This window comes from Nothobranchius furzeri, chromosome 10 (assembly GCF_043380555.1).
Source record: "Nothobranchius furzeri strain GRZ-AD chromosome 10, NfurGRZ-RIMD1, whole genome shotgun sequence".
In the NCBI taxonomy this organism is placed as follows: domain Eukaryota; kingdom Metazoa; phylum Chordata; class Actinopteri; order Cyprinodontiformes; family Nothobranchiidae; genus Nothobranchius; species Nothobranchius furzeri.
In genome coordinates, this window is record NC_091750.1 from 67,888,558 (window position 1) to 67,916,428 (window position 27,871).

The 27,871-nt window shown below is 44.4% G+C and overlaps 2 protein-coding genes across 3 annotated transcripts in view; one reads left to right on the plus strand and one right to left on the minus strand.

Moving 5' to 3' along the window:
• The first annotated feature begins 850 nt into the window (after positions 1 to 850).
• On the plus strand, positions 851 to 13,768 carry rcc1l (RCC1 like). Its single transcript, XM_015961909.3, has 12 exons — positions 851 to 1,048; positions 3,510 to 3,798; positions 4,272 to 4,401; positions 5,678 to 5,806; positions 6,605 to 6,671; positions 7,209 to 7,260; positions 8,366 to 8,450; positions 8,667 to 8,848; positions 9,136 to 9,223; positions 11,946 to 12,119; positions 12,623 to 12,708; positions 13,145 to 13,768. The coding sequence occupies exons 2-12, from the start codon at positions 3,511 to 3,513 to the stop codon at positions 13,220 to 13,222; spliced, it is 1,359 nt and encodes a 452-aa protein (XP_015817395.3). The 5' UTR covers positions 851 to 1,048; position 3,510; the 3' UTR covers positions 13,223 to 13,768.
• Positions 13,769 to 16,556: 2,788 nt separating this feature from the next.
• The window catches only part of castor2 (cytosolic arginine sensor for mTORC1 subunit 2), a 36,769-nt gene continuing 25,454 nt past the window's right edge, over positions 16,557 to 27,871 (minus strand). For both annotated transcript variants that reach the window (XM_015961913.3, XM_015961911.3), the window contains 7 exons: positions 23,561 to 23,754; positions 21,982 to 22,114; positions 21,607 to 21,730; positions 21,418 to 21,528; positions 20,906 to 20,988; positions 19,725 to 19,819; positions 16,557 to 18,495 (listed from right to left, as the gene is read on the minus strand). In XM_015961913.3, coding sequence (XP_015817399.1) covers positions 18,433 to 18,495; positions 19,725 to 19,819; positions 20,906 to 20,988; positions 21,418 to 21,528; positions 21,607 to 21,730; positions 21,982 to 22,114; positions 23,561 to 23,754 — 803 coding nt within the window. In that variant the 3' untranslated portion in view covers positions 16,557 to 18,432. The remainder of the gene's footprint in view (positions 18,496 to 19,724; positions 19,820 to 20,905; positions 20,989 to 21,417; positions 21,529 to 21,606; positions 21,731 to 21,981; positions 22,115 to 23,560; positions 23,755 to 27,871) is intronic.

The following is a 27,871-nucleotide window of genomic DNA, read 5'->3' on the forward strand; positions in this document are numbered from 1 at the left end:
GAGCTTAATGCTCAGAAGACAGTGGAGATGATTGTGGACTTCAGGAAAGTCACAGCCCCATCTCTCCCCGTCGTCCTGACTGACCTCCCCGTCACCACTGTGGACTCCTTCCGCTTCCTCGGAACCACCATCACACATGACCTTAGGTGGGAGCCATCCATCAGCTCCCTGATCAAAAAGGCCCAGCAGAGGATGTACTTTCTGCGGCAGTTGAAAAAGGTCAAGCTGCCGGCCCAGATGATGGTGCAGTTTTACACGGCCATCATTGAGTCCATCCTCACCTCCTCCATCGCTGTGTGGTACGCTGGAGCCACAGTTAGGGACAAACACAGACTGCAGCGCATTGTGCGCTCTGCTGAGAAGGTGATTGGCTGCAGCCTTCCATCTCTCCAGGACCTGTACGTCTCCAGGACTCAGGGGCGTGCAGGTCGGATAGCAGCTGACCCTTCTCACCCGGGTCACAGACCTTTTGAGCCGCTTCCCTCAGGCAGGAGGTTACGGTCCATCAGGACCAGAACCTCCCGCCATAAGAACAGCTTCTTTCCATCTGCAGTTAGACTTGTGAACTGCTTATAAACACAAAACCATGCTGGTTTTCTGTACTTGACACAACATCACGTTATCAGCCATGTTACCATTACCAGCCATTTTTTATAGCTGAAAGTTTTATTCTATTTTATTCTATTTTTAATCTTATTGTTCATGTTATATGTAGCACATTAGTACCAAAGCAAGTTCCTAGTTTGTGAATTGTTTGTTCACGGACAATGGCAATAAACCTATTCTGATTCTGATTCTGGTTTCAAATTCCCTTTAGGTCAATTATGTTGAGTCGTGGTGTTGTACCCTCCAGTCCAGCAGGTGGCGCTCTGTCCTAAGGGCTTAGCGTTAGCTGTGATCACAACTGTACTGGGAAAATGTTTGTTAGCTCTTATTTAAACTACCCTGAAATATATTAGTCGACTTTCATTTATGCTTTAGTAATTTATTCAGAGCTCATAACCAGTCGTTCGGACGTTGTAAAACACTCGTTAAAAGGCGATAAAAGGTAAGTTTACCCCTAGTTTCAGGGCTGCGTGGACACGAAGCGGAGGTGGAACTCAGTTCATTAAGCCTTAAATTTAACTCAAATCTGCATGTTTTCCTGAGCACGGAGGAGTTAGGAAACATTTTATTAAATTATCCGCATTTATAAAAGCCTTTCTAAGACTCGGCCATATTGCAGTTTGAAAAACATTTGCAATTTAAAGGTTTTCGACAAAATGTGAGCAAAGATAGCATACGTGAAAGCACCAAACTTGGTGTAATATCAAAATACAATTTTGAGAAACCTCGAACAGGTACGTAGTACTTCCAGCTGAATTTCCTGTCTTGGCATAATTGTACTTAAATTATAAAACTAAACTTGACTGAATGATACATTACTTTTAATTCTAAAAATATAAGGATGCATAAATAAAATATCAAACATGAACATTATAAATACCTCATTAAAGGTGCAGTATGTAAGAATGTAGTGAGGATTTTACAGTTAGAAAATCCCAGAAGCGTCTGCTTCAGTCATTTTGGAAGTAAGGTTATACTGAAACACTTTGAATGTTTGTGTTTATTCATTTCGCAGATGCTTTTATCCAAAGCGACTTACAATTTATAACCTATAGGGCATGTTGTGATCTGTGGGGGAAACCGGAGGAAACCCATTCATGCATGGGGAGAACACGCAACTCCACGCAGAAAGGCCGCAGCCGAGGTTTGAACCTACGACTTTCGTGCTGCGAGGCAACAGTGCTAACCACTGCGCCACCATGCCCAGCTGGCTGTGGGGATTGACAGTTTTTCTCCTTTCAAAACAAAGGGAGGAGGGACATAGCTACTATTTACCATCAGTGACAGGGTTTTTCCTGGCTCAAACTGAGGCAGAGGTGGTACCATCCTGACCATGCGCCAGCACATGCATACTCTGTGTATTCAACTGACTCACTTTTTAAAAGGCAAATTATTATAAAAGACTCAATAATATACCACAACGGCTTGCCTTACTTTCTGCGCCAGCAGTAATATGACTCACATCTGCAGCGGTTCTGATCCGTAGCGCTGCAGGATGCAGAATAAACAGGATGGTGGGGAATTTTCATCCGCTTGTAGAGTTTAGTCTTTCTTAGTTTTACCATCATCATCATATATTTTTCTGTGCGCCACTTGATCGTGAGACTGCTATCCGTTAACTTTAGCATTAGCCAATCTGAGTGTAGCTGCACTTTTGATCCCAGACTTTGTACCGGTTCTGCCTTTGCTGGTTCCTTTATTGTCCTCCACTGCATCCAGATGACCACACTGTGCGCCAGTAAAAAAGCATTTTTCTTACACGTAACTTACTTTTGTTCAATAAAGTTCTGGGGAAAACAGAAATTCAAAGATGTTGCACCAGTGCTACGTTTAAAAATAGACAGACACGCACAGACAGTTGTTTTCGTCGCACTGTACAGCCCTGCTCTGATATGGAAGAGCCTGGGGGAAAATCAGGACGTCACTAGCACCAACCATAGATATGTACCAACTAGCGAGAAAAGCTATTTTTGATTTATTTCTGCAGCAGTTTTAGTGCTTTTCGGTGCACCGCTGCTGATACAGCGTCCCTCTTGTGGCGCAACTCTGCAACTGCAGTTAAAATAACATCCATATAGCTGTGGACAGAGTGAAATCAGGCTGGGGCGGCACAAAATTAGCTGGAGGTGGCTGCCACACAAATTTTAATGCAGGAAAAACCCTGAGTGAGTGTGGGGTAGTCATGTCTCCTGCGAGCCAATACTGCAGCGCCGACAATTGTAATTTGACGACTAACGGTAAAAAGCTCCTAAGTTGTTTAAAGTGGTTTCAGTAACCAAATTTTACCACAGACATTTTTACTTCATTTCTACATAATGCACCTTTAAATTTTTTTAAAACTATTTTCACATTTCAATATTTTCAAAGATATGTTTCTACAATTTGGGGCTGCGCAGTGGTGCAGTGGTTAGAGCTGTTGCCTTGCAGCAAGAAGGTCCTGGGTTCGCTTCCCGGCCTGGGATCTTTCTGCATGGAGTTTGCATGTTCTCCCTGTGCATGCGTGGGTTCTCTCCGGTACTCCGACTTCCTCCCACAGTCCAAAAACATGACTGTTAGGTTAGTTGGTCTGTCCAAATTGTCCTTAGGTGTGAGTGAGTGAGTGAGTGAGTGAGTGTGTGTGTGTGTATGTGTGTGTGTGCGCGCATGGTTGTTTGTCCTGTGTGTCTCTGTGTTGCCCTGCGATGGACTGGCTCTCTGTCCAGGGTGTACCCTCCCTACTTACCCGTTGACTGCTGGAGATAGGCACCAGCCCCCCCGCGACCCTGCGTGGACAAAGCGGGTTCCGAAGATGGATGGATGTTTCTACAAGTTCATTAAAAATGGCAAAAAAAAAACCTTTTATTTTTACAAATAATATTTCATGCATATCCTTTTTTTTCCCTGTTATGTGTGTTTTTGTCCAGGATGATGGCTTTTCCACGCGTGCGTCTGTGTTCTCGCCACATAAGCGTGAGCCCTAACCTTTGTGGTTATGCCACCCTCCCTGGTGCATCACGACCTCAGGAGAAGAACAGCACTAGTCCAGTTTTCCAGTTTGTCGGCGAGCACAGAAAGCCAACACGCAAAGTATTTGTGTGGGGCTTCAGCTTCACCGGGGCCCTTGGGATCCCCAGCTTTGTGGTGCCGGACAGCGGCAGGAAAAATCCCAGGAAGTATCAGCTGACTCCGTACCGCCTGGAGACAGCAGAGCAGGTGAACGTCATAAGTTACGACATCTTTTAAATCACAAAAGCTTTTGGGATTTTTGTTGTTGAAGATGTTGTTTCCTAAAGCCTCAGTTAAAATAATTTCATCCAAATAATTATGCCTTGTTTTGCTTACATACATAGAGTTTCTCTCGGTGTCAGACTTTGGCCCTTTCTTTCATAACAATTGACCAAATAGGCATCACATGGTCTCATTTAGTTATGTTCCTGTGATCTGGAACACAAGGTTAACTGCAGAGCAGTGGGGTGTGTATTTTATTACTCGATGTCCCCTGTAGCAGTTTTAATGTCTCAGTAATCAGTCTCAGCTGAGTAAACCTGATTTCGGGGCCTAATTGTTGAGGATAATTGCTAAACGTGACGTATGATCAGGATAAAATGGGACTCTTAGGCCACCATGATCTCCATACATGATCTACTTTTGAATAGTTGAATAAATCTGCTGCTCTTCTGCTGCAGATCACTTCTGCTGCTTGTGGTTACGGCTTCACTCTCATGGCATCCTCAACCAAAGACACATCCAAGCTGTGGGGCATGGGCCTGAACAAGGACTCCCAGTTGGGCTTCCAGCGCACCCAGCAAGACCGCAGTAAGAGTCATAAATGAACGTTTTTTCCTCATTCAACTAAAGACATGAAAAAACGGCACCCGTGCAACATTTGTAAACTGTTTAGCAGTTAAAAAAAACCCCATCGGGGTTTGAAACCATTTCAGAAGCATATTTTGTGACTAGGGTTGTCACGGTAACCGGTGTAGCGGTAAACCCCAGTAAAAAAGTTGACAATAAGAATAACCATCTTGTTTAAAAAAAATAAATCTCGATGGATTACCGTGGCTGCGGTGTAGGCGCGGTGACCCTTACTAGCCACCGTATCATCTGCTGAAGTTGCCGGCGGCACATGCGCGCTTTGTTGTTTACAACCAAAACTTTCTTGAAGCTAAAGCTGAAATAATGGCCAAAGGAGGAGACGGCAGCGCTCAGGACATTTATTATCCCTCAAAGAAGACAAAGTGGGAAGTACGGGCATCTTTTGGATATTTGAAGAATGCCGAGGGACAGTTGACAGAAGACGGCTATCCTGTTTGCAACAGGTTCAGAAAAAGTGTCTGTGAAAGGTAGCAACGCTTCAAATCTCATGACACATCTGCGTGACCATCACCCACAACTCTACAGTCAACGCAAGGCAAGCTAATCTTAGCGTTTTAGCTAAAATGCGTGATCCGAGGATTTGGGTTGAGGGAGAATGCAACGAGTCGCTATGTAAAGCAGCCGCAGCGCCGCTACCTGCATATGAACCGTGTCGCGGACACCGCCATGTTGAAATGACGCTATGCATTACGGGGCTCCCAGGGGCAGATAAGAGTTGGTCTCTCTCCGAGAATAATTATGAATTTAACAATGATTACTGCCTGATGACATTTTCCCACATCTGCAAAGCTCACTGGAAGGACACAAACCGAGGACAATATTTTCCTGATATAGGGTTTATTACTCAAGTAAGGGTAAAAAAGTATCTGATTAGAAGGCTACTTGAGTACTGAGTATCATCTGGTCTAATATTTTTAAAATGATGACATCAGACAGACAAAAAATAAGAAGTTATGGGCAAATATTGGTATTTTAAAGACTAAAGGGGGAAAAATGTAAACAAATAAACAACATAATTACAAAATAACACATTTTAGGCTAAATTTAGACACAAACTGAGGACAATATTTTCCTGATATACAGGGTTTATTTAGAAAATGTAGCACGTTTTAAAAAATACAGCGATAATACCGAAAACCGTGATAATTTTGGTCACAATAACCGTGAGGTTAAATTTTCACACCATGACAACCCTACTTGTGACCTCTCTGTGCAGATCGGAGCTATGATTACGTTTTGGAGCCGTCCCCGGTGGCCCTGCCTCTTGTCGAGCCCGTGCAGACACGGGTCATCCAGGTTGCCTGTGGCCGAGCTCATTCCCTGGTCCTCACGGATCAGGAGGGTGGTAAGAACCTGAAACACCTGGGAATGCACCATCTCAGTCCACCTGTCCTGTTTCTGTTTCCATCGTCCACCTGCTTCTAATTACACATATACGATTGTTTCATCTCATCCAAAAAGCCCATTAACGAGCGCTGGTTCATTAAGTAAATTAGCATTCTGATGCATTTTTACATCTGTGTAAGTGTAATTTCTGCCCACCAGAGGGTTTGGAAGCCAAACCGGAACCCGTTTTATTGTGATGCGTTCAAGTTTCTGCTGCGCGGCAGTTAATTAGAGTTCTAATTCAGACAGATAACCGTGAGTCATGGCCGACCCGCTCTGTGTTCTGCTCAACACGGATTTTTAATTTGTTCTTTATTTTTGCCTGCGTGGTTGTAGCTAAATGCATCTCCTGGCTGCACTTCATCAACTTCATTTCTTTCCAGCAACAAACAATAACTGAGTGATGCGAAATCAAACTAATTAAAATGTTTTAGTGTTCACTAAATCAACTTATCAGAAGTTGTTCATTTCATTTTTCACTCTTTTATTCCTGCTCAGGCTTAATTCTCAGCATATTTGTTTCTATAAGTAACCTTTACTTAGGTAATATAGTTAAAACTGTTAGTTTCAGCTAAGTGGATAAAACCATATGATTTATTACTCGGGTTCCTCTGACTGAAACTTCTAAGTATTTTTCTGTTTTATTTTATTGGAAGCTGCTAAAAAACCAAAATGGACCTGAATTAATCCCTAATGAGTTTTTTTCCATCAGCTTCTGATGCGTCCTGTTTTATTATTCTCTCATTTATCTCGATAGTCTTCAGCATGGGCAACAACGCTTACGGCCAGTGTGGAAGGAGGATAGTAGATGATGAAGTCTACAGGTGTGTTGCTATAAGGATTTAGTGCTTAAAAATATCATCTTCAGCTTGTTCTTTAACACATAAACAAGGATTCTGCAGATTAAATGTACAAAAACGATCCACATAATTGTTTGAGCTAGTAAAATTAAAATGATTGTGTGAATTAAGTCGGATAACTTCACATTTACTGAATGGGTTTGAGCACAAAGGCTCATTTAGGAAGCTTTTCTCTGATCTAATTGACCTGATTGTGGGTTGTGCCCCAGATGAATTCAATTATCAAGCCTAAAACAGAAAATCAGCCACTTAAAGTTATTTTTCTTAATGTTGACATATTTGGAGGATAGATTTTAGTAATAAGACCTCCTGTTTAGCTCAGATATTTTTTTGAGACATTCAGAGGAATTTTACTGATATTTTTTGAAAAGCTACAACTTAATAAAGAGGGAAATCACATTTGTGATAATTCTGCCCTGACTCGCCAAATTTGTTTAATCTAATATGAATGAAGCCACTGGTTTGTCAAGTGAATTAGTTTTCTTCTTCACATCCCATCAGTGGGAGCCACGTCATCCACAGGATGGAGGGATTCAGCAGCCGGGTCATCCAGGTGAGCTACAGACCATCTGACTGAGTCTGCTTCTGGTTCTGCGTCTGTTTCTTTCTCTGAATTCAAATTTCAGGCATTGAATACATTTGTTTAAAGTGTTTATTTTTTTTATTTTTTTCTACCAAAGAAAACTGTTTAATTTCTGTTTCATAAGCAACACTTACCTTTCCTGCTTGTCTGTCCTACTGGTTGATAGCAGAATTAAAACTGTTGTTAATAACCCTGCAGAAGCCTGCTGTTATCATGCGCTAACGCTAACACAAGCCAACTGATGATAAATAAGCCACAAAGTAAAAAGATCCACACTGGTGGACAAAAAAATAACAAAGCCAGGTCACCATCAGTCCCTGATGTTGTAGCCTTCTTTAGCTCCCCCAAACTAGTGTAGGCCGCAGTGATGTTCACTCTGGTTTTAGCTTTTTACTTCACTTCCAAACATATTACTCTTGTACTTCCAGGCTCCACCGTGATGGCAGCAGAAAAACCAAAAATCTTCTTGGTGCTTTTTATTGACAATTAGCGACCAGAAAAAGCTAACTAACCTTTTAAATTAGCTCTTGTCAGAGTAAACGGCTTTGTCCGTAAAGTTTTTTTTTTTTCAATTCAAGTTTATTTATAAAGCGCCAAATCAGGACGAGTCGTCTCAAGGCACTTCACACAGTAAACATTCCAATACAGGTCAGGTCATTAAGCCAATCAGAAAAATGTTTCCTATATAAGGAACCCAGCAGGTTGCATCAAGTCACTGACTAGTGTCCGTGACTTTACAGCAATCCTCATACTAAGCAAGCATTTAGCGACAGTGGAAAGGAAAACTCCCTTTTAACAGGAAGAAACTAACGTTCCTACCCGAACAACAAAACTGTTAAGTGCAGTATCTAGTCAGCAGAGGGCGACAGAGTGCTGTCCAGTGTTAGATTGGTCAAGTTTATCGCTGAAGAACCACTGAACCCAGTTTGAAAGCAAAAGCTTGAGATGTTAAAAACGTTTTGTTGTTGCTTTAAACCGATAAAGGGACCTCATGGGGAACGTCCCTAATGGATGTCCTCGTGTTTCTGTAGGAACAAGTATGAGTGTGTGAGGAGGTTGTGTATTTCTTCCCCAGGTGGCTTGTGGACAGGACCACAGCCTGTTTCTCACTGACACCGGGAAAGTGTTTGCATGCGGCTGGGGTGCAGATGGTCAAACGGGTCAGTATGTTTCACACCTGCTTTCACTTTATAATCCACGGAAAAGTCGGGTTTTGCTGCAAGACCAATTTAAGATGGCCTGAAGACAAAAATGTATTAGTAAAAACTAGTCGTATTGTTCATTGTTTGTTTTCATTTAGAATTAATTCATTTTTTGAGTGAAGCTGCTATGAATGAACGAATGATTGTTAGTTTGACAGATCTCTGATATTTCAGGTTTGGGGCACCACAACGTCAGCTCCCAGCCGGGGGAAGTGGGGGGTGATCTGGCCGGTGTGGAGGTGCAGCAGATCAGCTCGTATGGCGACTGCAGCCTGGCTGTTTCCAGAGACGGAGAGCTGTTTGGCTGGGGGAACTCTGAATACAGGCAGCTGTCCTCCGTCACCGAGTCCACACAGGTGAGGAGTTCATATTAGATACAGGTCACGGCCTCTGACCGTCGCTCAGTGCAGACCACAGCTTAATTTAGTTGTAACCAAAACCCAAATCTTACTAGGATTAGATTATTGTTTATCTGTGGAAGTGGCTTAAAGGAGCGTCAGCGTGCACTTTTCTGCCCACCTTGCTGTTCCAGGTGCTCTCAGAATGAACGTGTTTCTAAATTAACCAGATTTGATTAGCTGCGTGTTTTTGTGTTCTGTGGCAAATGATTGTTGAGAGTTACCAAGCTGTTGTTTGTCATCAGATTAACTCACCCCGTCATCTTCCTCTGAACGGCTGTGGTAAGGTGGTCCAGGCAGCGTGTGGAGGCACGCAGGTCGCTGTCCTCAATGGTAAGTTTATATTAAAGTACTTTAAACCAAGGTCTGAGACTTCATGGTTGTCACACCTCACAAGGTGTCTTTAATCAGTGGCTGGAGGTTGTTCAGTTCATAAATGTCTGGGAGTTTTTATTCATATTCACTGTAAAAAAAAAAAAAGGTTTCATCTTTCTGGTCCAATTTTATAGTTTGAAGTAAAAAAATTTTATTGTTACACTGGAAATAACTTAATGTTAATTTTGCTGGCGAAACATTTTTCTCATTTCTGTTGAGACAAAAACACTTTTTTGCACAAAAATGAAAAAACAAAAAAAAAAAACACTTTAATTGGCTGAATTGAATCAACATTTTTGTCACAAATAAAAGACGAGAATGAAAATCCAACCAGAAGATGAGAAAGATGCGACACACGAACAAAAGAACCAATCAGCAAACCGAACCGGCAGGAATACAGGTCCTTCTCAAAAAATTGGCATACTGAGATAAAGTTCATTATTGTCTGTATTGCACTGATAAACTTTCATATATATTAGATATCTTGCGTCTCTCAACTTTCTCTTCACAATATCCCACAGATTCTCTACGGGGTTCAGGTCAGGAGAGTTGGCAGGCCAGTTGAGCACAGTAATACCATGGTCAGTAAACCATTTACCAGTGGTTTTGGCACTGTGAGCAGGCGCTAGGTCGTGCTGAAAAGTGAAATCTTCATCTCAGATTTCAGATTTCAGATTTATTGGCCAAGTAAAATTAAATTTACAAGGAATTTGTCTTCGGTAGATGTTCGCTCTCTAAAACAGACAACAACCACAATAAATGAGAATAAAAATACCTAAAAAACACATAAGTACATGTATACCCATCTCCATAAAGCTTTTCAGCAGATGGAAGCATGAAGTGCTCCAACATCTCCTGATAGCTAGCTGCATTGACCCTGCCCTTGATAAAACACAGTGGACCAACACCAGCAGCTGGCATGGCACCCCAGACCATCACTGACTGTGGGTACTTGACACTGGACTTCAGGCATTTTGGCATTTCCCTCTGCCCAGTCTTCCTCCAGACTCTGGCACCTTGATTTCTGAATGACATGCAAAATTTGCTTTCATCCGAAAAAAGTACTTTGGACCACTGAGCAACAGTCCAGTGCTGCTGCTCTGTAGCCCAGGTCAGGCGCTCCTGCCGCTGTTTCTGGTTCAAAAGTGGCTTGACCTGGGGAATGCGGCACCTGTAGCCCATTTCCTGCACACGCCTGTACGCGGTGGCTCTGGATGTTTCTGCTCCAGACTCAGTCCACTGCTTCCGCAGGTCCCCCAAGGTCTGGAATCGGTCCTTCTCCACAATTTTCCCCAGGGTCTGGTCACCTCTTCTTGTTGTGCAGCGTCTTCTGCCACACAATTTCCTTCCCACAGACTTCCCACTGAGGTGCCTTGATACAGCACTCTGGGAACAGCCTATTCGTTCAGAAATTTCTTTCTGTGTCTTACCCTCTTGCTTGAGGGTGTCAATGATGGCCTTCTGGACAGCAGTCAGGTCGGCAGTCTTTCCCATGATTGCGGTTTTGAGTAATGAACCAGGCTGGGAGTTTTTAAAAGCCTCAGGAATCTTTTACAGGTGTTTAGTTCATTCAGAAGATTAGGTTAATAGCTCGTTTAGAGAACCTTTTTATGATATGCCGATTTTCTGAGATAGGAATTTTGGGTTTTCATGAGCTGTATGCCACAATCATCAATATTAGAAACAATAAAAGGCTTGAACTACTTCAGTTGTGTGTAATGAATCTAATATATGTGAAAGTCTAATGTGTACCAGTACATTACAGACAATAATTAACTTAATCACAATATGCTAATTTTTTTAGAAGGACCTGTAATAATGACCGTGGTCGTCTGTTGCTGCTCATTGCTCAGCTCAGGAGTGTGAGGTGGAGGTTTGCCCACTTCCTGCAACAGCTGAACAAGATTTCCCGTAATCGCACTGAGAGGGCTTGAAAGCAGAACTTACATTATTTTAAAATCAATTTTCTGATGGCACAAACTGCTGCTGAATTACGGTTGAAAGTAAAAATGTAAAATGCGTCGTGTTCCATGTTATAGTGGCGTGTTTATAAGAAAACAATATTCAGGTGGACCTGAAAAACGTCCAGGCAGCCTGCCTTAGTAAAATGATGCAAAGAACCTCTAAAAATACATTTGAAGTAAATTCATACCTTTCGTTCACCTCCTTGCATTATTAGAGAAAGGACTTTTAATGTTTAGATGGTATGATGTCATTTCCTGTCATGTCTACAAATGTTATTGTACATTTGTTAATATTGTGCAGAAACTTGGTTTGAAGAAAATTGTGAATCGCATCGAAATCGCCATTTTTTCTGCAAAAATCTCAAATCTTTTCCTAAGATTATTCAGCCATAAGCTGTGAGCTGGCAGCAAAACCAAGCAGGCCACTTGAGCTGTCAGTCAAGCCACCGGGAATTATCCTGGTGCTCCCGATGGCCAATCCGCCACTGGTGTGGAAAGTCCGACAGGCCAGGAACAACGAAATCGCAACCAAAAAAAAAAAGATACTTTTTGCCTAAATGTTGCAACAATAACTTTTGCATAAGTGTTAGTTTTGTCTCAAACGTAAAAAATTAGCAAATATTTAGTTTTTACAGTAATTGTTTGGCATATTTAGTTGTTTACTGAATTCAAAGGTGTCTGTAAAGGTGCTTGTTTGTGTTTCTTAAATGTTACAGAAAAGGGGGAGGTGTATGTTTGGGGCTACGGCATTCTGGGAAAAGGTCCAAACCTGTCAGAAAGTTCAACCCCAGAGATGATTCCTCCCACTCTGTTTGGACGCTCGGAGTTTAACCCCTCGGTGGCCGTCAGTAAGATCAGGTGTGGCCTCAGTCATTTCGCTGCAGTTACAGGTAAGACCCCGATATGCTTCAGCAGAAAACATGAATGATGTTGATCTTCATTCATTATCTCCATCGGTTCATTAGCCTCATTTATTGCTTTGCATATTTGATTTAGTTGCATTCTGCTGCTTTACCAGTAGAGGTCACCACATACACCTATCTGAACCCGGAACACAACTGCCTATAAGTGAAAATGTTCTGTTTTTTTCCTCTTTATTTATTTGCTGTCAACTAAAATTTTTATTTTTCACAGTAACTTATTATTTTTAGCTGGTAAACATTTGATTTGATATTTTTAAAAGTAAATATTAAAAACGGTTTTTATAATTTTCTGGGATATTTCATATTTTTTCTCCTTGCGCTATATCTTATTCCGAAATTAGAAAAAAAAATGTTATAAGAACAAATGTCAGCTTTTTCAACATGACCTTTTTAATGTTGACAAATGATGCTAAATTGTTGCCCCATCCGTTTAAAACTGTTGAAAAGTTATTTTTCTGTTTTCCATCCAGATCGAGGAGAGCTCTTCGTCTGGGGGAAGAACCTGAGAGGCTGTCTGGGCATCGGAAAGAAAGATGACCAGTATTTCCCGTGGCGAGTAAGAAAACAACCCCCATGCTTTTTTTTTTCATCTTCTCTCTGTGACTCAGAAGGATGGCTGATGTTTTTTTCCTATTTGTGTTGCCATATTAATCAGTCTCTGTATATGTTGATCTAAAATGCCTGGCAGTCAGTTTGATGTTTCACTACTGAAAAGATTGTCTTGATGAAAGTGTGTGCAGAGGTGATATAAGTCCCTCCACCTGGGTCTCCCTGCAGGGATTTCCAGTTTAACGCCACAGATGTACATTAGCATTTAAACAGGGCTTGTGGGTGTCGAGTCTCTGCATCATTCAGAATGAAAGAAGATTGAGAATAAATATCCTCTCTTCCCCTCTCATGCATGGATCTACTGTGAAAGCTTCTGTTTTGAAGCAGGTGTCAACAGAAGAAGAGTTACGCTCTCTAACCCTTTGGCCTCTGTGTTGCTGTAGGTGACCGTACCGGGGCAGGTGCTGGACGTAGCGTGTGGTGTTGACCACATGGTGGCGCTGGTGAAGTCCCTCCTGTGAGGTCGTGTTTACCCTCGGTGATGGAGGAAAGACTAGGTGTTTGGGTGAGCTTTCCTGCTGACCACCTGGAGCTCGGGGAGCCAGTCCGAGTCCGGTCCGGAGTCTCGAGTCCAGCTGCTGCCCGCAGGCACGCGGACCCTCGTGTCCTTCGAGTGACGTCAAGCAGAGTGCAGGGCAGTCGTTTCTGCAGGATTCACACGGCTCACTTTGTAATCTGAGAGCATGTTGGTGGACAAGCTGGTTTATTCAAACTGAAACCAAGAATTTGCATCCTTTAGGACTCGTTTTCTCGCTGCAGTTTCAGAAATTATTTTTTCTCTGTTTTGTGACATTTTTGGGGGGAAGGACCTTTCCCTTTAACTCAAAATCTGCCCTTTTCCCATCTTCACCTTTTTAAAGTCTAGTTTGGTCGTACAAATGATTTATTTTATAACATATATTCCTCATGATGACTCAAACAGTAAAAAAATATGCAACTGACTATAAAATCTGTGATCTTTCAAATCTGACTTGGTTACGTTAACAAAAGTAAACATTTTAACACTTCTCCACCTGTTTTGTCTCATTCTGGATATTCAGGGGTTATTTTATTTGTTTTTCTCAGGAACATTATTCACTTTTATGGTGGGGGCCTAATTCTTGAGCTGCAGCCATCCACCGGGGGAAATCCCAGTTGTTTTGGTTTAAGCGCTAGAGGTTGTGATCTTCATATTTCAGGAAAAAATTGAATCTTTCCTTTTAATGACTTGAATTTAGACTTGATTGCAATGCAGGATTTTTTTTATCCCGTTAAGTTTTCACTTCTATCGGAGGACTGGTTCAGCTCAGGCTGGTGAGTGATGCATTTCTGTCTGCAGCTAGAAGCTCCTCTTCAGCTCCGGCTTTTCCTTTGTTAACTGTAGTTGAACGGGAAGAGGAGGCCAGTGAGCTGAAGAGGGTTATGTAAGGCGTAAGCTGATCCAGATGAAGGAAAACACTAATGTCTGTTCCTCTGCCTCTGATCTCCAGAGAGGCTTTCTGCAACTGGAGAAGCCCTCCGGCTGCTGTCCGTGTGGCTGTTCTTTGTTTTGTTTGCTCAGTCAGACGATACCTGCTGCAGGACACGGGAACGTTACTGGAGCCAGAAAATGGAACAACAGGTCGGTGCTTTGTTCCCGCATTTATAAAGATCCGCTAATACAAAACGCATCCCCCACAATATGGAAGACGTTATTTTCAGGATTTTTAGTCAGAGTTACAAAAAATGTTCCGAAAGCCGTTGAAATAAGTAAATGACGAACAAGACCCTCAAATTTTCACCCGACAGCAAAAATTCTCCCCAAAAAGCTCAGATTAATAAAAGAAGCTTGAGAAGGCCTTAAATATTTGCAGGTGCTTAAATTTTTTATTAAAATAATTGAAATCAGTGTATATTTTTGGACAAGGGAGTCAAATTTGAGCATGCACCGTTTAGGTTTCAGTCAGCAGCAACACCTGAAAACTCACATTGAAAGTGCTTAAATGTTGTTTTGGGACAAGAGGTAAAAACCCTGCAGCATTTTTCTGGTCATTAGCTACAGGCTGTTTTAGAAAACATGGACTCAGACACCTGGTTTTAAGATTTGTTGACATAGTCGAGCTGGTTTTTAATATTTTTTTTGCTGATTTTAGTAAAATTTTGGCATCATGAGCTAGATTATGTCGATGAGTTTTTGTCTCGTCTCGTCTTCTTCCGCCTACCCGGGTCGCGGGGGCAGCATCCCAACTAGTTCCATACCGTCCTCTCCCCGGCCACCTCCACCGGCTCCTCTGGCAGGATCCCAAGGCGTTCCTGGGCCAGTTTGGAGATGTTCTTTCTCCAACGAGTCCTGGGTCGACCAGGGGGCATCCTGCCGGCAGGACAAGCCTGAAACACCTCCCTGGGGAGGTGACCAAGAGGCATCCTAACAAGATGCCCAAACCACCTCAACTGACTCTTCTCGATATGGAGGAGCAGCAGCTCTGCTCCGAGTCTCTCCCGAATGACCTTATCCCCAAGGCTGAGCCTGGCCACCCCACGGAGAAAACTCATTTTGGCCGCTTGAATCTGTGATCTTGTTCTTTCGGTCATTACCCAAAGCTCGTGACCATAGGTGAGGACTGGGCGGTCAGTCGACTGGTAAATCGAGAGCCTTGCTTTCTGGCTCAGCGTCTGCATCACTGCCTCAATCCGCCTGTTGAGCTCCCGCTCCCTCCTGCCCTCACTCGTGAACAAGACCCCGAGATACTCAGACTGGTCTCAGACTTGGAGGTGCTGATCCCCATCCCAGCCACTTCACACTCTGCTGCAAACCTCCCCAGCAAGAGCTGTAGGTCAGAGCCTGATGAAGCTAGGACCACGTCATCCGGACAAAGCAGAGACGAGATTCTCCTGCCACCAAACTCCACACACTCCACACCACGGCTGCGCCTAGAAATTCTGTCCATAAAGGTAATGAACAGAACCGGTGACAAAGGGCAGCCCTGGCGGAGTCCAACCCTCACCGGGAACAGGTCCGACTTACTACCGGCTATGCGGACCAAACTCACGCTCCTCTGGTACGGGGACTGAATGGTCCTTAGCAAATGACCATCCACCCCATACTCCTGGAGCGCCCTCCACAGGGTGCCCCTGGGGACACGGTCATAAGCCTTCTCCAAATCCACAAAACACATGTGGATTGGTTGGGCAGACTCCCATGCCCCCTCCATCACCCTTGCAAGGGTATAGAGCTGGTCCACAGTTCCACGGCCAGGACGAAAACCACATTACTCCTCCTCAATCTGAGGTTCAACTATCGACCGGGCCCTCCTCTCCAGTACGTTAAGAGTAGACCTTTCCAGGGAGGCTGAGGAGTGTGATCCCCCTATAGTTGTGGTTTATTTAAAGTTAGATTTAATTTGTATCTGAATCCTATGTTCAAACCCAAATCTGGACTTTATTCTACAAAAAGGACATAAAAGCAACAATCTAATCTATTTCTGTCATTTTTACATTATTGTACTTTAAAATGTAGTATTGTAATAAAATGGGTTTTAATTTCAGAGCAGCTTTAGTTGTTTTTATTTTTTTTTTACCAGAACAAAACAAATCATCGTCCTGTGCAATGTGACCGCTGCCGTTGGGAGCTTTTTTTTGCGGCAGCATGAGGTCTCCTGTTAGCGTTCTTATCAGACCAAAACCTCAGAGATCTTCTCCGTGTTCCTTCCAGCTCCCAGAAAAACCAAATAACCTCCAAACACTTAATGATCCATCTTTTCTCTTCACAGCCAACTGGAGGCTCTTAAAGCCAGATTTAGAGACGAGTAAAAAAAACCTGCAACACTAACAACGGGGTCAAAAAACAGCTCGTTTATTTCGTTTTCACACAAGAAGCTCCAAATGAAAAGCTCTCAACATGTTTCACTGAAATGGAATCAGAAAGTCACCTTCCTGGTGTTTTAACACTGATAAATACATGATTTCTACTGATCAGGGCTGCAGTTTAGTGGGAAAAAGAAAGAAAAACATCATCAGTGTGGAATAAGACCAACAGCTTTCTGTCTGGGTTCCATGAGTGTAAAGAGTCCTCTCTGTTTCACATCAGTACAGCAGGTCTGCGTGGGGAGTGGAACCTGCATTAAAGTGCAGACTGGAGCCGGAGAGGGGGCAGCTTCAAGACCTAGAAGGACACCGGGTAATCGGAGGGAGACGTTCCTTTCCCCGTGTCAACCGTAGCTTATGTTTAGCACATTGTAGAAAGTGGCTCAGTAATTTACAACTGTAGATGCAAACATGTTCATTGTTTCTTGCCGCGCCTTCACACTGTGAGCAACGTGACGGTCAGGAGTCGATGTTCAGCTGGAAAAACGACTCAGTAGTATAGTGAGGGGGGGAGCGACTTCAAACTAAACATCTCTGACGTCAAAGCAAAATCCAAAATTACTTTTATAAAGTTAATTAAAACAATTCAGTTATTTATTATCCTACTGTTCCTGAACAGCCTGTTCTTAGAAATGGTTAACTTCCCTCAGGTGTGATGGGCTAACGGCTAGTTCAAACACAGTTAAGACCAGAGTGTGTTCCTGTCTCAGAACTAATTATACCCATATCTTATCACCATTAGCAACATGTAGCACTGACTGGAATATCAGAAATAATCATCTAAATGTTACATAAAGCTGTGATGTTTGAGATTAAAACCATTTTAAGATGGCAGCAATCAGAGTTGGAGTAGGGTTTGCTAACTTCTTGAAACCGCTCAGGTCTCCTGACTTTCATACGATTATTTATGCAAAGAGGATTCCAGTCGTACCCGACCTTCAGATGCACAGCAAAGTGCTGTACAAACAGCTCTGATATTTACGTAAAGAAACACAAGAAGATGAATAAAATAACGCTTTAAAATGGCAGAGTCATACTATAGTCTGTGGCCTAGCCGTTAGCCCATCAGTCCTGTAGGACGGGGACATTTCACTCAACAGAAGCCACCTACAGAGGGTCTCCACTAACCTTTAACATTATTCCTGCGGTGTAAAATACAGACTGATTAGTTTAACTAAATATTTGATCTAAAACCTCGAAAAGCTGAATTTAGATTTTTCTACAGCACTTAGGTTTGTGCGTTAAGCAATTTGATTGAATGCACAGAAACCTGATTGGAGTGTTCAGTCCAAACTACAGCTAAATAAATCAAGTTCCTTTTTAAAAGCAGCACAGCGTAATCCACCGGATCAAACACCTGAGGTGTAAAGTCGGTTATCAATGCCGAAGGAAGCCGACAGCCGGGCTGCTCACAGCGTGAACGACGCTCTAGAACATTTCAACCTGTCTGTAAAGTCGTCTCCTTCAATTGCACACACGTATAATAATCTGACAAAGGCATCAGGTTAGGCATTCGAACATCTTGGCACTGCGAGAATGACCTGTGGGGCGAGAGAGCTCGATAAATATATACCTTTACATTTTGAGTACATTCGTCACACTTCCTGGAGGGGAATTACGTAACGCCTACAGTAGATGTTGTTGGGGGTGGGAAGAAGCAGCTTTAGAGGTAAAGGAACATTTTGGGTTTAGTAAACTTGAGGCAGCAGGAAAGAAATGGTTGGTGGTGAGTAACAAAAGGCATCCCTGCAACACTTTAAACTCTCCCCTCCTTCCTTTCAGAGCTGATCCACAGCAACCACCTCTTGGCACTTTTTGAACAAAATGACCGAAGACGAGACGGTTCCCCTCACTGTGCTGCGCTCTCGGTCCGCAGAGCTTTGATAACACTTTGGATGTTTTCTTCAGGAACCTGGAGAAGAAACAAGCAGCAGCATTCACTAAACACTTCTTTAGAGCTTTATTTCTAGCAGACAGAAACACCCCCGGTTTCACGTCTGATAGATAAGTCTGGCTTTTAAGTGCTTGGAACGTTAGAACAGGTGTGCCTCCCCAAAGGGGGGTGAGGTCCTGCCTCAAGTGGGGGAGTTTAAGTATCTCGGGGTCTGAGAGAAAGCTGGAGCGTGAGATTGGTGCTGCGGGTGTTCTACCGATCTGTCGTGGTGAAGCTCCCTACTTGCCAGTCAATCTACATTCCTACCCTCACCTATGGTCATGACCGAATGACCAGCAGCCGAAATGAGTTTTCTCGGCAGGGTGTCCTCTCCTCCCTTAGAGATAGGGTGGGAAGCTCGGGCACATCCCACTAGGAGAAGACCTAAAGCAGTGGTGGGGAACCCTGGTCCATCAAGGGCCACTATGCAGCATATTTTACTTTCAACCCTGCTTCAACACACCTGATTTAAATCAGCAGGTGATTAACAGGCTTCTGCAGAGCCTGATGAACTGCTGAACAGGTGAATCAGAACCGTGGGAGCAAGGACATGCAGGATACTGGCCCTCGAGGACCACGGTTCCCCACGCCTGACCCAGGGAACGCCTTGGGAGTCCCTCGGAGGAGCTGGGGGCTCTCTTAGGCTGTTGCCCCGACAACCTGACTCCGCATAAGTGGAAGAAAATGGATGGATGGTCTTTGCAGCAATAATAGTTTATACCACTGACCCATGCTTTGATGCTTCCTGACTTTCCAGCCAGAGAACCGGTGGTGTTAGCTGTGGTGAATGGAGTATTCTGGATTTTATGCAAAAGGTTAGAACCCAACTAGGACCTTGTCTGAAAACATGAAACACATTCATCTAAAAATTGCTGTATTTTAGGGATGATGACATTAATGTTGGTTCCTCCGTGGCCTAGTGTCCTGCCTGAGCTGTGAGATCGGGGTCCTAACCTCATTCAGGCCATACCAAAGACTTTAAAAATGGGACCCATTGTCCCTACTTGACACTAAGGCTTTAAGGGGTTGGGTTGGGGTTTAAACCACCAAATAGTTCCCTAGCACAGCCACAGCTCACTGTTCCCCACGGGGATGGGTCAAATGCAGAGATGTAATTTGTCCAAGTGACTATGGGACTTCAAAATTTTAATTTGACACTTTCTGTCACTTTTCTCCAAACAACCGACAGCTGTGAGGCGTTCTCTTACCAGGGCGTGGTCAAACTTGAAGGTGCTAATGTAGTAAGCTGGAATGTCTGCGGTTGCCAGAGGTTCTGATATTTGAGCCACGATGCCACACTCATCTAGAAAACAAGACATTAAAATGACCTTTCATTAACTTTAAAGCCCTTTTTTAAGTTCATTTGGACTTTAAAAAACAAGCATTTATTGCAAAGACTTAAACTTACTGAACTGGATTCTACAAATAAACCTGAATGAAATCAAAGCGTTTAAATCATAACTTCACTATGAAGTAATGCGAGGTTTACAAACTCATCAACAAGTTGCTATGAAGAAGAAGAAAATATCATTTCTATAGCGCCTCAAGATAAAAATCACGAGGCGCTTCACAAAAAAACAAAAAATGTAAAACTATAAAAAAGCATTTAGAAAATGTTTAATATATTTAAAATGAGCAAAAATAGGCAATTGGGATTTAAAAGAAAAAATGTGAAGAAAGAGAGAGTAACTAGGAAAGAGGGAAATCAGTGGATCCTGAGGAAGGTGGAATAGGTGGGGAGAGCAGAATAAAGAGAGAGAGGTGAAGAAGGTCATACAAAAGCCAGCTTGAACAAGTGAGTCTTCAGCTGCTTTTTAAAGGAGACCACTGAGTCCACTGATCTCAGGCTCAGGAGGAGAGAGGTCCAGAGTCTGGGGGCCACAGCAGCAAATGATCTGTCACCTTTGACCTTTAGCCTGGTGCTGCACAACCAGTAGGCTTTGGTCACTGGAACTCAGGGACCCGCTGGGGGTGTAGGGACTAAGAAGATCACCAATGTAAGATGGTGCTTGTCCATGTAAGGCCCTATAGACCAGAACCAGGATCTTCAAATGAACCCTGAAGTTGACTGGCAGCCAGTGAAGCTGGAGGAGAAGCGGGGTGATGTGGGTGTGTTTGGAGGACTTGGTCAAAAGCCGAGCACAGGCGTTCTGAACCACCTGTAGACGGTTCAGGGAGGTTCTGCTCAGACACGTGAAAAGAGAGTTACTGTGGCAACCAACGAGATGAAGCCTCATTTCGGCATGACACAAACCGCATCGTTACTGCATCATTCACTATGTTGGTCTACTGACATCAACTCCTGCTAGGCCGTTCCGCCAATGCGAGCTGGTCCGCATCAGTGTTGCTGCTGGACCCATCACTTAGACCAAAGCTTAAAAATACTCACCAAATCCTAGAGGTTGTCCCCCGATGCGGACCATTTTCCAGAGTTCCCCCGAGGCGCTGGTGAAGAGGACATTGTTTGGAAACCTTCAAACAAAGAATCAGTATCTTAGTTTTTGGTTGAAATTTTGTGTTGCATCAACCATAAACAAAACGTTGTTTTCAGTCTTGGCTCTTATAGAATAAGTGATATAGTAACAAGGCCCCAGAGTGCTGATCTCAGCCTGACTTGGTCCACATTCAACCCACATCCTAAAACATGTTGGTCCTAAATTTTGTTTCAGCTCCACCGCGGTCTAAAGACAGGTACGGGTTTGGCTCTCTGCTTGATGAGGGAGGATATGGATAGTAAACCAGGAGCTCGAAGGAAAGCCGATGAGTCAAACTCGAGTGCTGTGTGATCGCCTAGCAACAAGCTAATCACCCCCTCAAACACCAATCACGAATTTATCCCCCAGTATGAACCCAGTGACCCTTCAGCAGAGACTAAAACAAGCTGAGCTCGGCTCGGCTCACCTCTGAGCCGTCTGCTCGTCCATCACCAGAGAGATGTAACCCTCGATCAGGGAGAAGGAGAAGAAGCGGATGTGGCTCGAGTCCTCGCTGGACGTTCCAAGCTCTTTGGACCTGGAAAAGAAACCAAAACTCCGGCATGAAAAGGTGGCTGGATCAGATCCAGCGCTGCATTATAGTAAGGTGATTTACCCTCCAGAGTAAAACATGACATCCATGAGCAGCGTGGCCACCGAGGGCAGCGTGTCTGGATCCAAACTGGTCACACAGAACATGTTACTGGGACTGGATAAAGGGTGGATGATGGGACGGGGAACTGAAAAAAAAAAACACCGGAATGACCTCAAAATGATCAGATAACGGAGCCGTTTCCTTCACCATCTCATACTGGTGTACAGAAATTCTTCAACTCAGTTAAATAAAAATATATTTCTACAGAAAAACTTAGAAGAATAAAACAAATAAATGTAAACTTATTTTAGACTTGGACAGATTATAAAACCCAGAAATTATTAAAATTACAGTTTAAATCTAGAGAAACACGCTCAAAAGAGCACGAACACCCACCAAGTTTTGGCTTTACGAATCCGTTGGTGACTCCCAGATCGTGAGCAGCAACCGTCTCTCCGTTTACGACTCGAAGCAAAGTGAATTCGGAAGACAGAGTGTGCATGACCATAGGCAGGTCTCGCTCTCGAACCTGAGAAGCACCACAGAAAAATCGTTAGTTACGTTTTTCTACATTAGAGATCACTGCAGTGGCTGACTTAATCCAGAAACGTGACGGTGTGCCTAAAATTGCAATGGGTAACGTAACGAAGTTTCAGCATCACGGTTGCTAAATGATAAATGACCCGCGCTTGTAGAGCACCTCTCAGAGTAAGGACTCCAAAGCACTTTACACTACAGTGTATCATTCATCCATTCACACACACATTCACACACTGATGGTGATGAGCTACGATGTAGCCACAGCTGACCTGGGGCTGCCGAGCACAGGCGCCATCGGTCCCTCAGACCACCAGCAGCAGGCAAGGTGGATTAAGTGTCTTGCCCAAGCAGAATTCTCTGTCTGGAGCCGGGATCGAACCTGCAACCTTCCGATTACTGGACAACCCCGCTCTCAACCTGTTGAGCTACGATGGGACACATGCTGAGATAAGGGCGGCCAATTTCACAGCCGTTCTGGAGTTGTACCGAAACCGGGTTGATCAGGTTAGGGTTATAAGGCTGAATTTGGACAAAGCTGCAGGAGTTTCTGGCTGAAATGCAGCGCAGTGCCAAAAACTCAGAATACGTGAATACAGATATTGTTACACCCCTAATCTGATGCTCTGCCTGTTTTAAACTTTGAAATGAGGTCAATTCGATCGGATTTCATGCCAAATGCATAGCCTTTTATTCTAGTTTGTTAATCCTGTTGTGACACCATCATTTCCCCACCGAGGGATTTCCTTTTCTACTCGGAGTGATCCAATGGAGCTGGTTTTTCTGTTCAGGTCGGATATTTCTGTTTCTCACCAACAATCAGGAATGAGACAGGAAACAGGCCCAAGAATGTTACCTTGAATTCAAATAGCCTGAGCTGCTGATCCCCATTACGTAACAGATTATCAACATGGACACAGCTTTTATTTTTTCCATTTAGAGGATTAAAAAAAGAGCCAGTCATCAGATCTTGTTTTTCCACAAAAGCAATAAAAAAAGAGACTCCCTGTGGCCAAAGAGGATTTCCTCTGGAATCAAAATCAACGGAGCCATGCAAGGTACACTATATCCAGTGTTATTGCCTTTCTGTGGTGGATGTAAACAACCGCGCTGCCAGCAGTTGCATAAGAAGAATAATGCACATGCACTGCCATGCTGTGAAGCTCATCAGCTGTGAGCTCTAAGAGAAGAGAAGGATTTCTGTGAAGTGAGAGAAACGCAGTTTTGATCAAATTAAATGAAGTTGGTATAAGACCAACAACAGATTTTACATTTACCACATTTAAACCTCAAGAAGAAATCCGTATGGATAAAATTACAACTTCTCTTGTTTTAAGTCTTCATCTGAAGGTCTGATTATGTCGAGAACCCTGGAAGTAACCCTCACTCCTCAGATTAGGGCCAATCTGGGTCCGTTCACCTCATCATCCCAACTCACCAGGATGAAGTCCGTCTGGTACGTCGACAGCATGAAAACGGAGATGTTGTGGTCGGCCAGCGGAGCGATGACGGATTTAGCAATTTTTGTGACTCCGATGGGCTGCGAACTGGAAGCGTTGCCGCCGCCTGACACCACGTTGAGAGCCAACCACGTGGCATCTGCAACGCTGATGAGATCCGACTGGGGCAGCTCTGTGAGAGGAAACAGAAACCTCTAGAACATCAGACATCATCTTTCACAGGAATCTGGATTAGCAGATTCAAGAACTGGCAGCAGCTTTGTCCTGTTTCAGCAGCAGATGAAGATAAAACTAAAAGCCTTTAGTTTTTTTCCCTTCATTGATTCTGAGTTGGTACCTAGATATAAAAAAGTAGGTAAGTTTCAGTTCACAGAAACAACTTTTAATCTTTCAGAACCACATAAATCCATTTAAGAAGTGTGTGTGTGAATGCTACTCAGCTAACAAATGAAAGTTTATCTACAAATGTTTGATTAGCTGTGGCAGCCATCTTGAATTGGGTTGACTCAGAAAATTAATCCAGGGGTGTTTCTCAATGTCAAGGAAAAAGCGCCACGGAAGACGATACGCTTCTCGTTGAGTGAGCCTTCAGCTTTTCCGGTAGATCCAACCCTGAAGAGACATACAGTTGTGGTCAGAAGTTTACATACACTTGTAAAAAATATAATATAATGGCTCTACTGAGTGTCCCGTTATTTCTAAAACTCTGATTTTTCCTCTGATAGAGTGACTGGAACAGATACTTCTTTGTCACAAAAAACATTCTTGAAGTTTGGTTCTTTAATGTCTTTATTATGGGTTAACAGAGAAAAGTGATCACATTTGCTGGGTCACAAATATACATACAGCAACATGAACTAGCAATTTTGGTGACATAGAAACGTGTCAGTGAACTGAGCTTCATAGCATGGCCTCTTAACTTCTTGTGAGTGATTATGAGTGACTACAGCTGGTGACTTCTCTTAGGTCAGGTAAATAGGGCTCATCGGATACAAACGCCCACAAACGCTACAATGGGAAAGTCAAAGGAGCTCAGCATTGATCTGAAAAAGCAAATTATTGGCTTGAACAAGTCAGGAAAGTCACTTGGGGCCATTTCAAAGCAGTTGCAGGTCCCAGGAGCAACAGTGCAAACAATTGTTTGTAAGTATAAGGTGCATGGCACTGTTTCATCACTGCCAAGATCAGGAAGAAAACGCAAGCTATCACCTGCTGCTGAGAGAAAATTGGTCAGGAGGGTAAAGAGTGAACCAAGAATCACCAAAAAGCAGATCTGCCAAGAATTAGAAGCTGCTGGAACACAGGTGTCATTGTCCACAGTCAAACGTGTTTTGCATCTCCATGGACTGAGAGGCTGCCGTGCAAGAAGGAAGCCCTTGCTCCAAAAGCGGCACCTTAAGGCTCGACTGAAGTTTGCTGCTGATCACATGGACAAAGATAAGACCTTCTGGAGGAAAGTTCTGTGGTCAGACGAAACAAAAATCGAGCTTTTGGGCCACAATGCCCAGCAATATGTTTGGAGGAGAAAAGGTGAGTCCTTTAACCCCAAGAACACCATGCCTACAGTCAAGCATGGTGGTGGGAATATTGTGCTGTGGGGCTGTTTTGCTGCCAATGGAACTGGTGCTTTACAGAGAGTAAATGGGATAATGAAGGAGGAGGATTACCTTCACATTCTTCAACATAACCTAAAATCATCAGCCCGAAGGTTGGGTCTTGGGCGCAGTTGGGTGTTCCAACAGGACAATGACCCCAAACACACATCAAAAGTGGTAAAGGAATGGCTAAATCAGGCTAGAATAAGGGTTTTAGAATGGCCTTCCCAAAGTCCTGACTTAAACCCCATTGAAAACATGTGGACAGTGCTGAAGAAACAAGTCCGTGTCAGAAAGCCATCAAATTTAACTGAACTTCACCAATTCTGTCAAGAGGAGTGGTCAAAGATTCAACCAGAAGCTTGTGGATGGCTACCAAAAGCGCCTGATTGAAGTGAGAATGGCTAAGGGACATGTAACCAAATATTAGCACTGCTGTATGTATATTTGTGACCCAGCAAATGTGATCACTTTTCTCTGTTAACCCATAATAAAGACATTAAAGAACCAAACTTCATGAATGTTTTTTGTGACAAAGAAGTATCTGTTCCAATCACTCTATCAGAGAAAAATCAGAGTTTTAGAAATAACGGGACACTCAGTAGAGCCATTATATTATATTTTTTACAAGTGTATGTAAACCTCTGACCACAACTGTATGTGAGCGAGATGGCATCACATAACCAATGAGAAAGACGCTGTGAAGATGGGCTGGCCAAGGGAGCTCTCCCTGTAGTGCACAAACAACTGATCTGTGCGGCGAAGGGCAGCGGCGCAGGAAACAACATCTGAGAGCCCGTATCGGGCATAACAAATGAGATGCCGCTTCTTTCTCCAAGCTGATAGGAGGGGGAAAGAATCCCTCCAATGTGATGGATCTGGACTTAAAGGAGCTGTTAAGGCTCTTAGGAGTAACGCTGGGTTGGGACACAACACAGCCGAACCCCCGTCATCCCGGATCCTGAGGCAGGATGGGGCCACAGAAAAGGCAGCCAGGTGGCTCACCCTCTTAAAAGATGTAAGAGTCAACAAGAGGGCTGTTTTAAGAGACAAAAATCTCAAGAGTAGCCTGATCCAGTGGTTCAGACGGGGCCAATGCACAATAACTCCCTGGCCAGGCTCAGGAGTGAGGCTGATCGAGTCCCGCCCTGGCGATTTATGTAGGCTGCGGCGACTTAGGTGTCCGTGTGGACCAGGACATGCTGGTCCCGGAGGAGGGGGGCAAAATGTAGGGTAACATTAAGCACCGACATGAGCTCCAGAACGTTATGTGGACATTCGTGTGGGGGCCACCGATCGCCCACAGAATGGGATAAGCACGTGCCCCCCCCCCCCCCCCCGACAGGGATGCATCCATGAACACAGGCACGTGTGACGTCACTTGCCCGAGAGGAATCCTCTGCTGCAGGGTGTCGGGGTTTGACCAATGCTGTAGGTCTCCCTTCACCGAAGTGGGGACGAGTATCATGCGCCTTTTGTGGCATATGGGGTCCACCTTGAGGTGACTGAACCAGCGTTGAATGCGCCTCATGTGTGATTAACCGAGCGGCACCACAACGTGGGCCGCCGCCATCATGCCCAGAAGTCTCATTACCGACAGCGCTGTGACTGTGCGCTGTGGATGCACACGGTTCTCTCCCGGGAAAGACGGGCTGTCATGGAGCAGGAGTCCAGGGCCATGCCCAGGAACACGATGGACTGGGTCTGGATCACGGAGCTCTTCTCCCAGTTTATGGAGAAGCCCAGAGTGATCAGATGCAGTGCCGGCGTCCTTGTTTGTGACTCCGCTTCCGTCTGGGAACGGGCCAGGAGGAGCAGGTCGTCTAAATAGAACAGGATCCTCAAGCCCGCCATGCGTAACAGCTGCAGCACCGTCGCCAGGCACTTTGAGAAGGTGCGTGGGGCTAGGGAGTATCTGAACAGGAGTCTGTTGTACTGATACGGAGTCCCGCTAACTGAGAAGCGCAGGATTTCCGGTGTTTCGGAACAATCGGAACGTGGAAGTATGTGTCCCTCCGGTCTATGGACGTAAACCAATCGCCTGGGCGCACGTACTCCAACACCTGTTTGATCGTGAGCATGCGGAAATGCTTCACTGCTATGAAGGTGTTGAACAGACAGATCGAGGATCGGTCTGGAGCCACCATTTTTCTTCAGATCCAGGATATAACGGGAGTAGAAACCTATGTTCTCCTCCCCTGGTGGAACCTTGGAGATGGCCTCCTTCGACAGGAGTTCCCTCAACTCCGCCTCGAGGGTGGCAGCGTGAGGGGCCGACATCAGTGTCGTCTCCACAATCCGTGAGAACAGGGGTGGGAGGGACTGAAACTGCAGCCTGTAGCTGCTGCGAATGATGTCCCAAATCCACTTGGTCATGTGGCACACGCGGCTCCAGTCGTGGGCGCGCTCTGACAGTAGGCGCGTGCATGGCGCCTGGGCCTGCAACGTGTCCAAAATCCAGGTCCGGGCCCCTACCGCCGTCCATGGGGGGCTGGCTGGGAAAGGGCCGGTCGCGGAGTTGTGTCTCAGTGGACGTCTGTGCGGTGCCGGCGAGCGCGTAGAGTGCTGCTGCGCATCAGGCGCATGCGGAGGAACCCCAGTGCACGAGCGTGGGAAAAGCTCCGAAGCGCGCACAGACAGGCGGTGATCATAGATGACAGCCCGTTTTGGTGGTTGTAATGAATGCAGCAAATC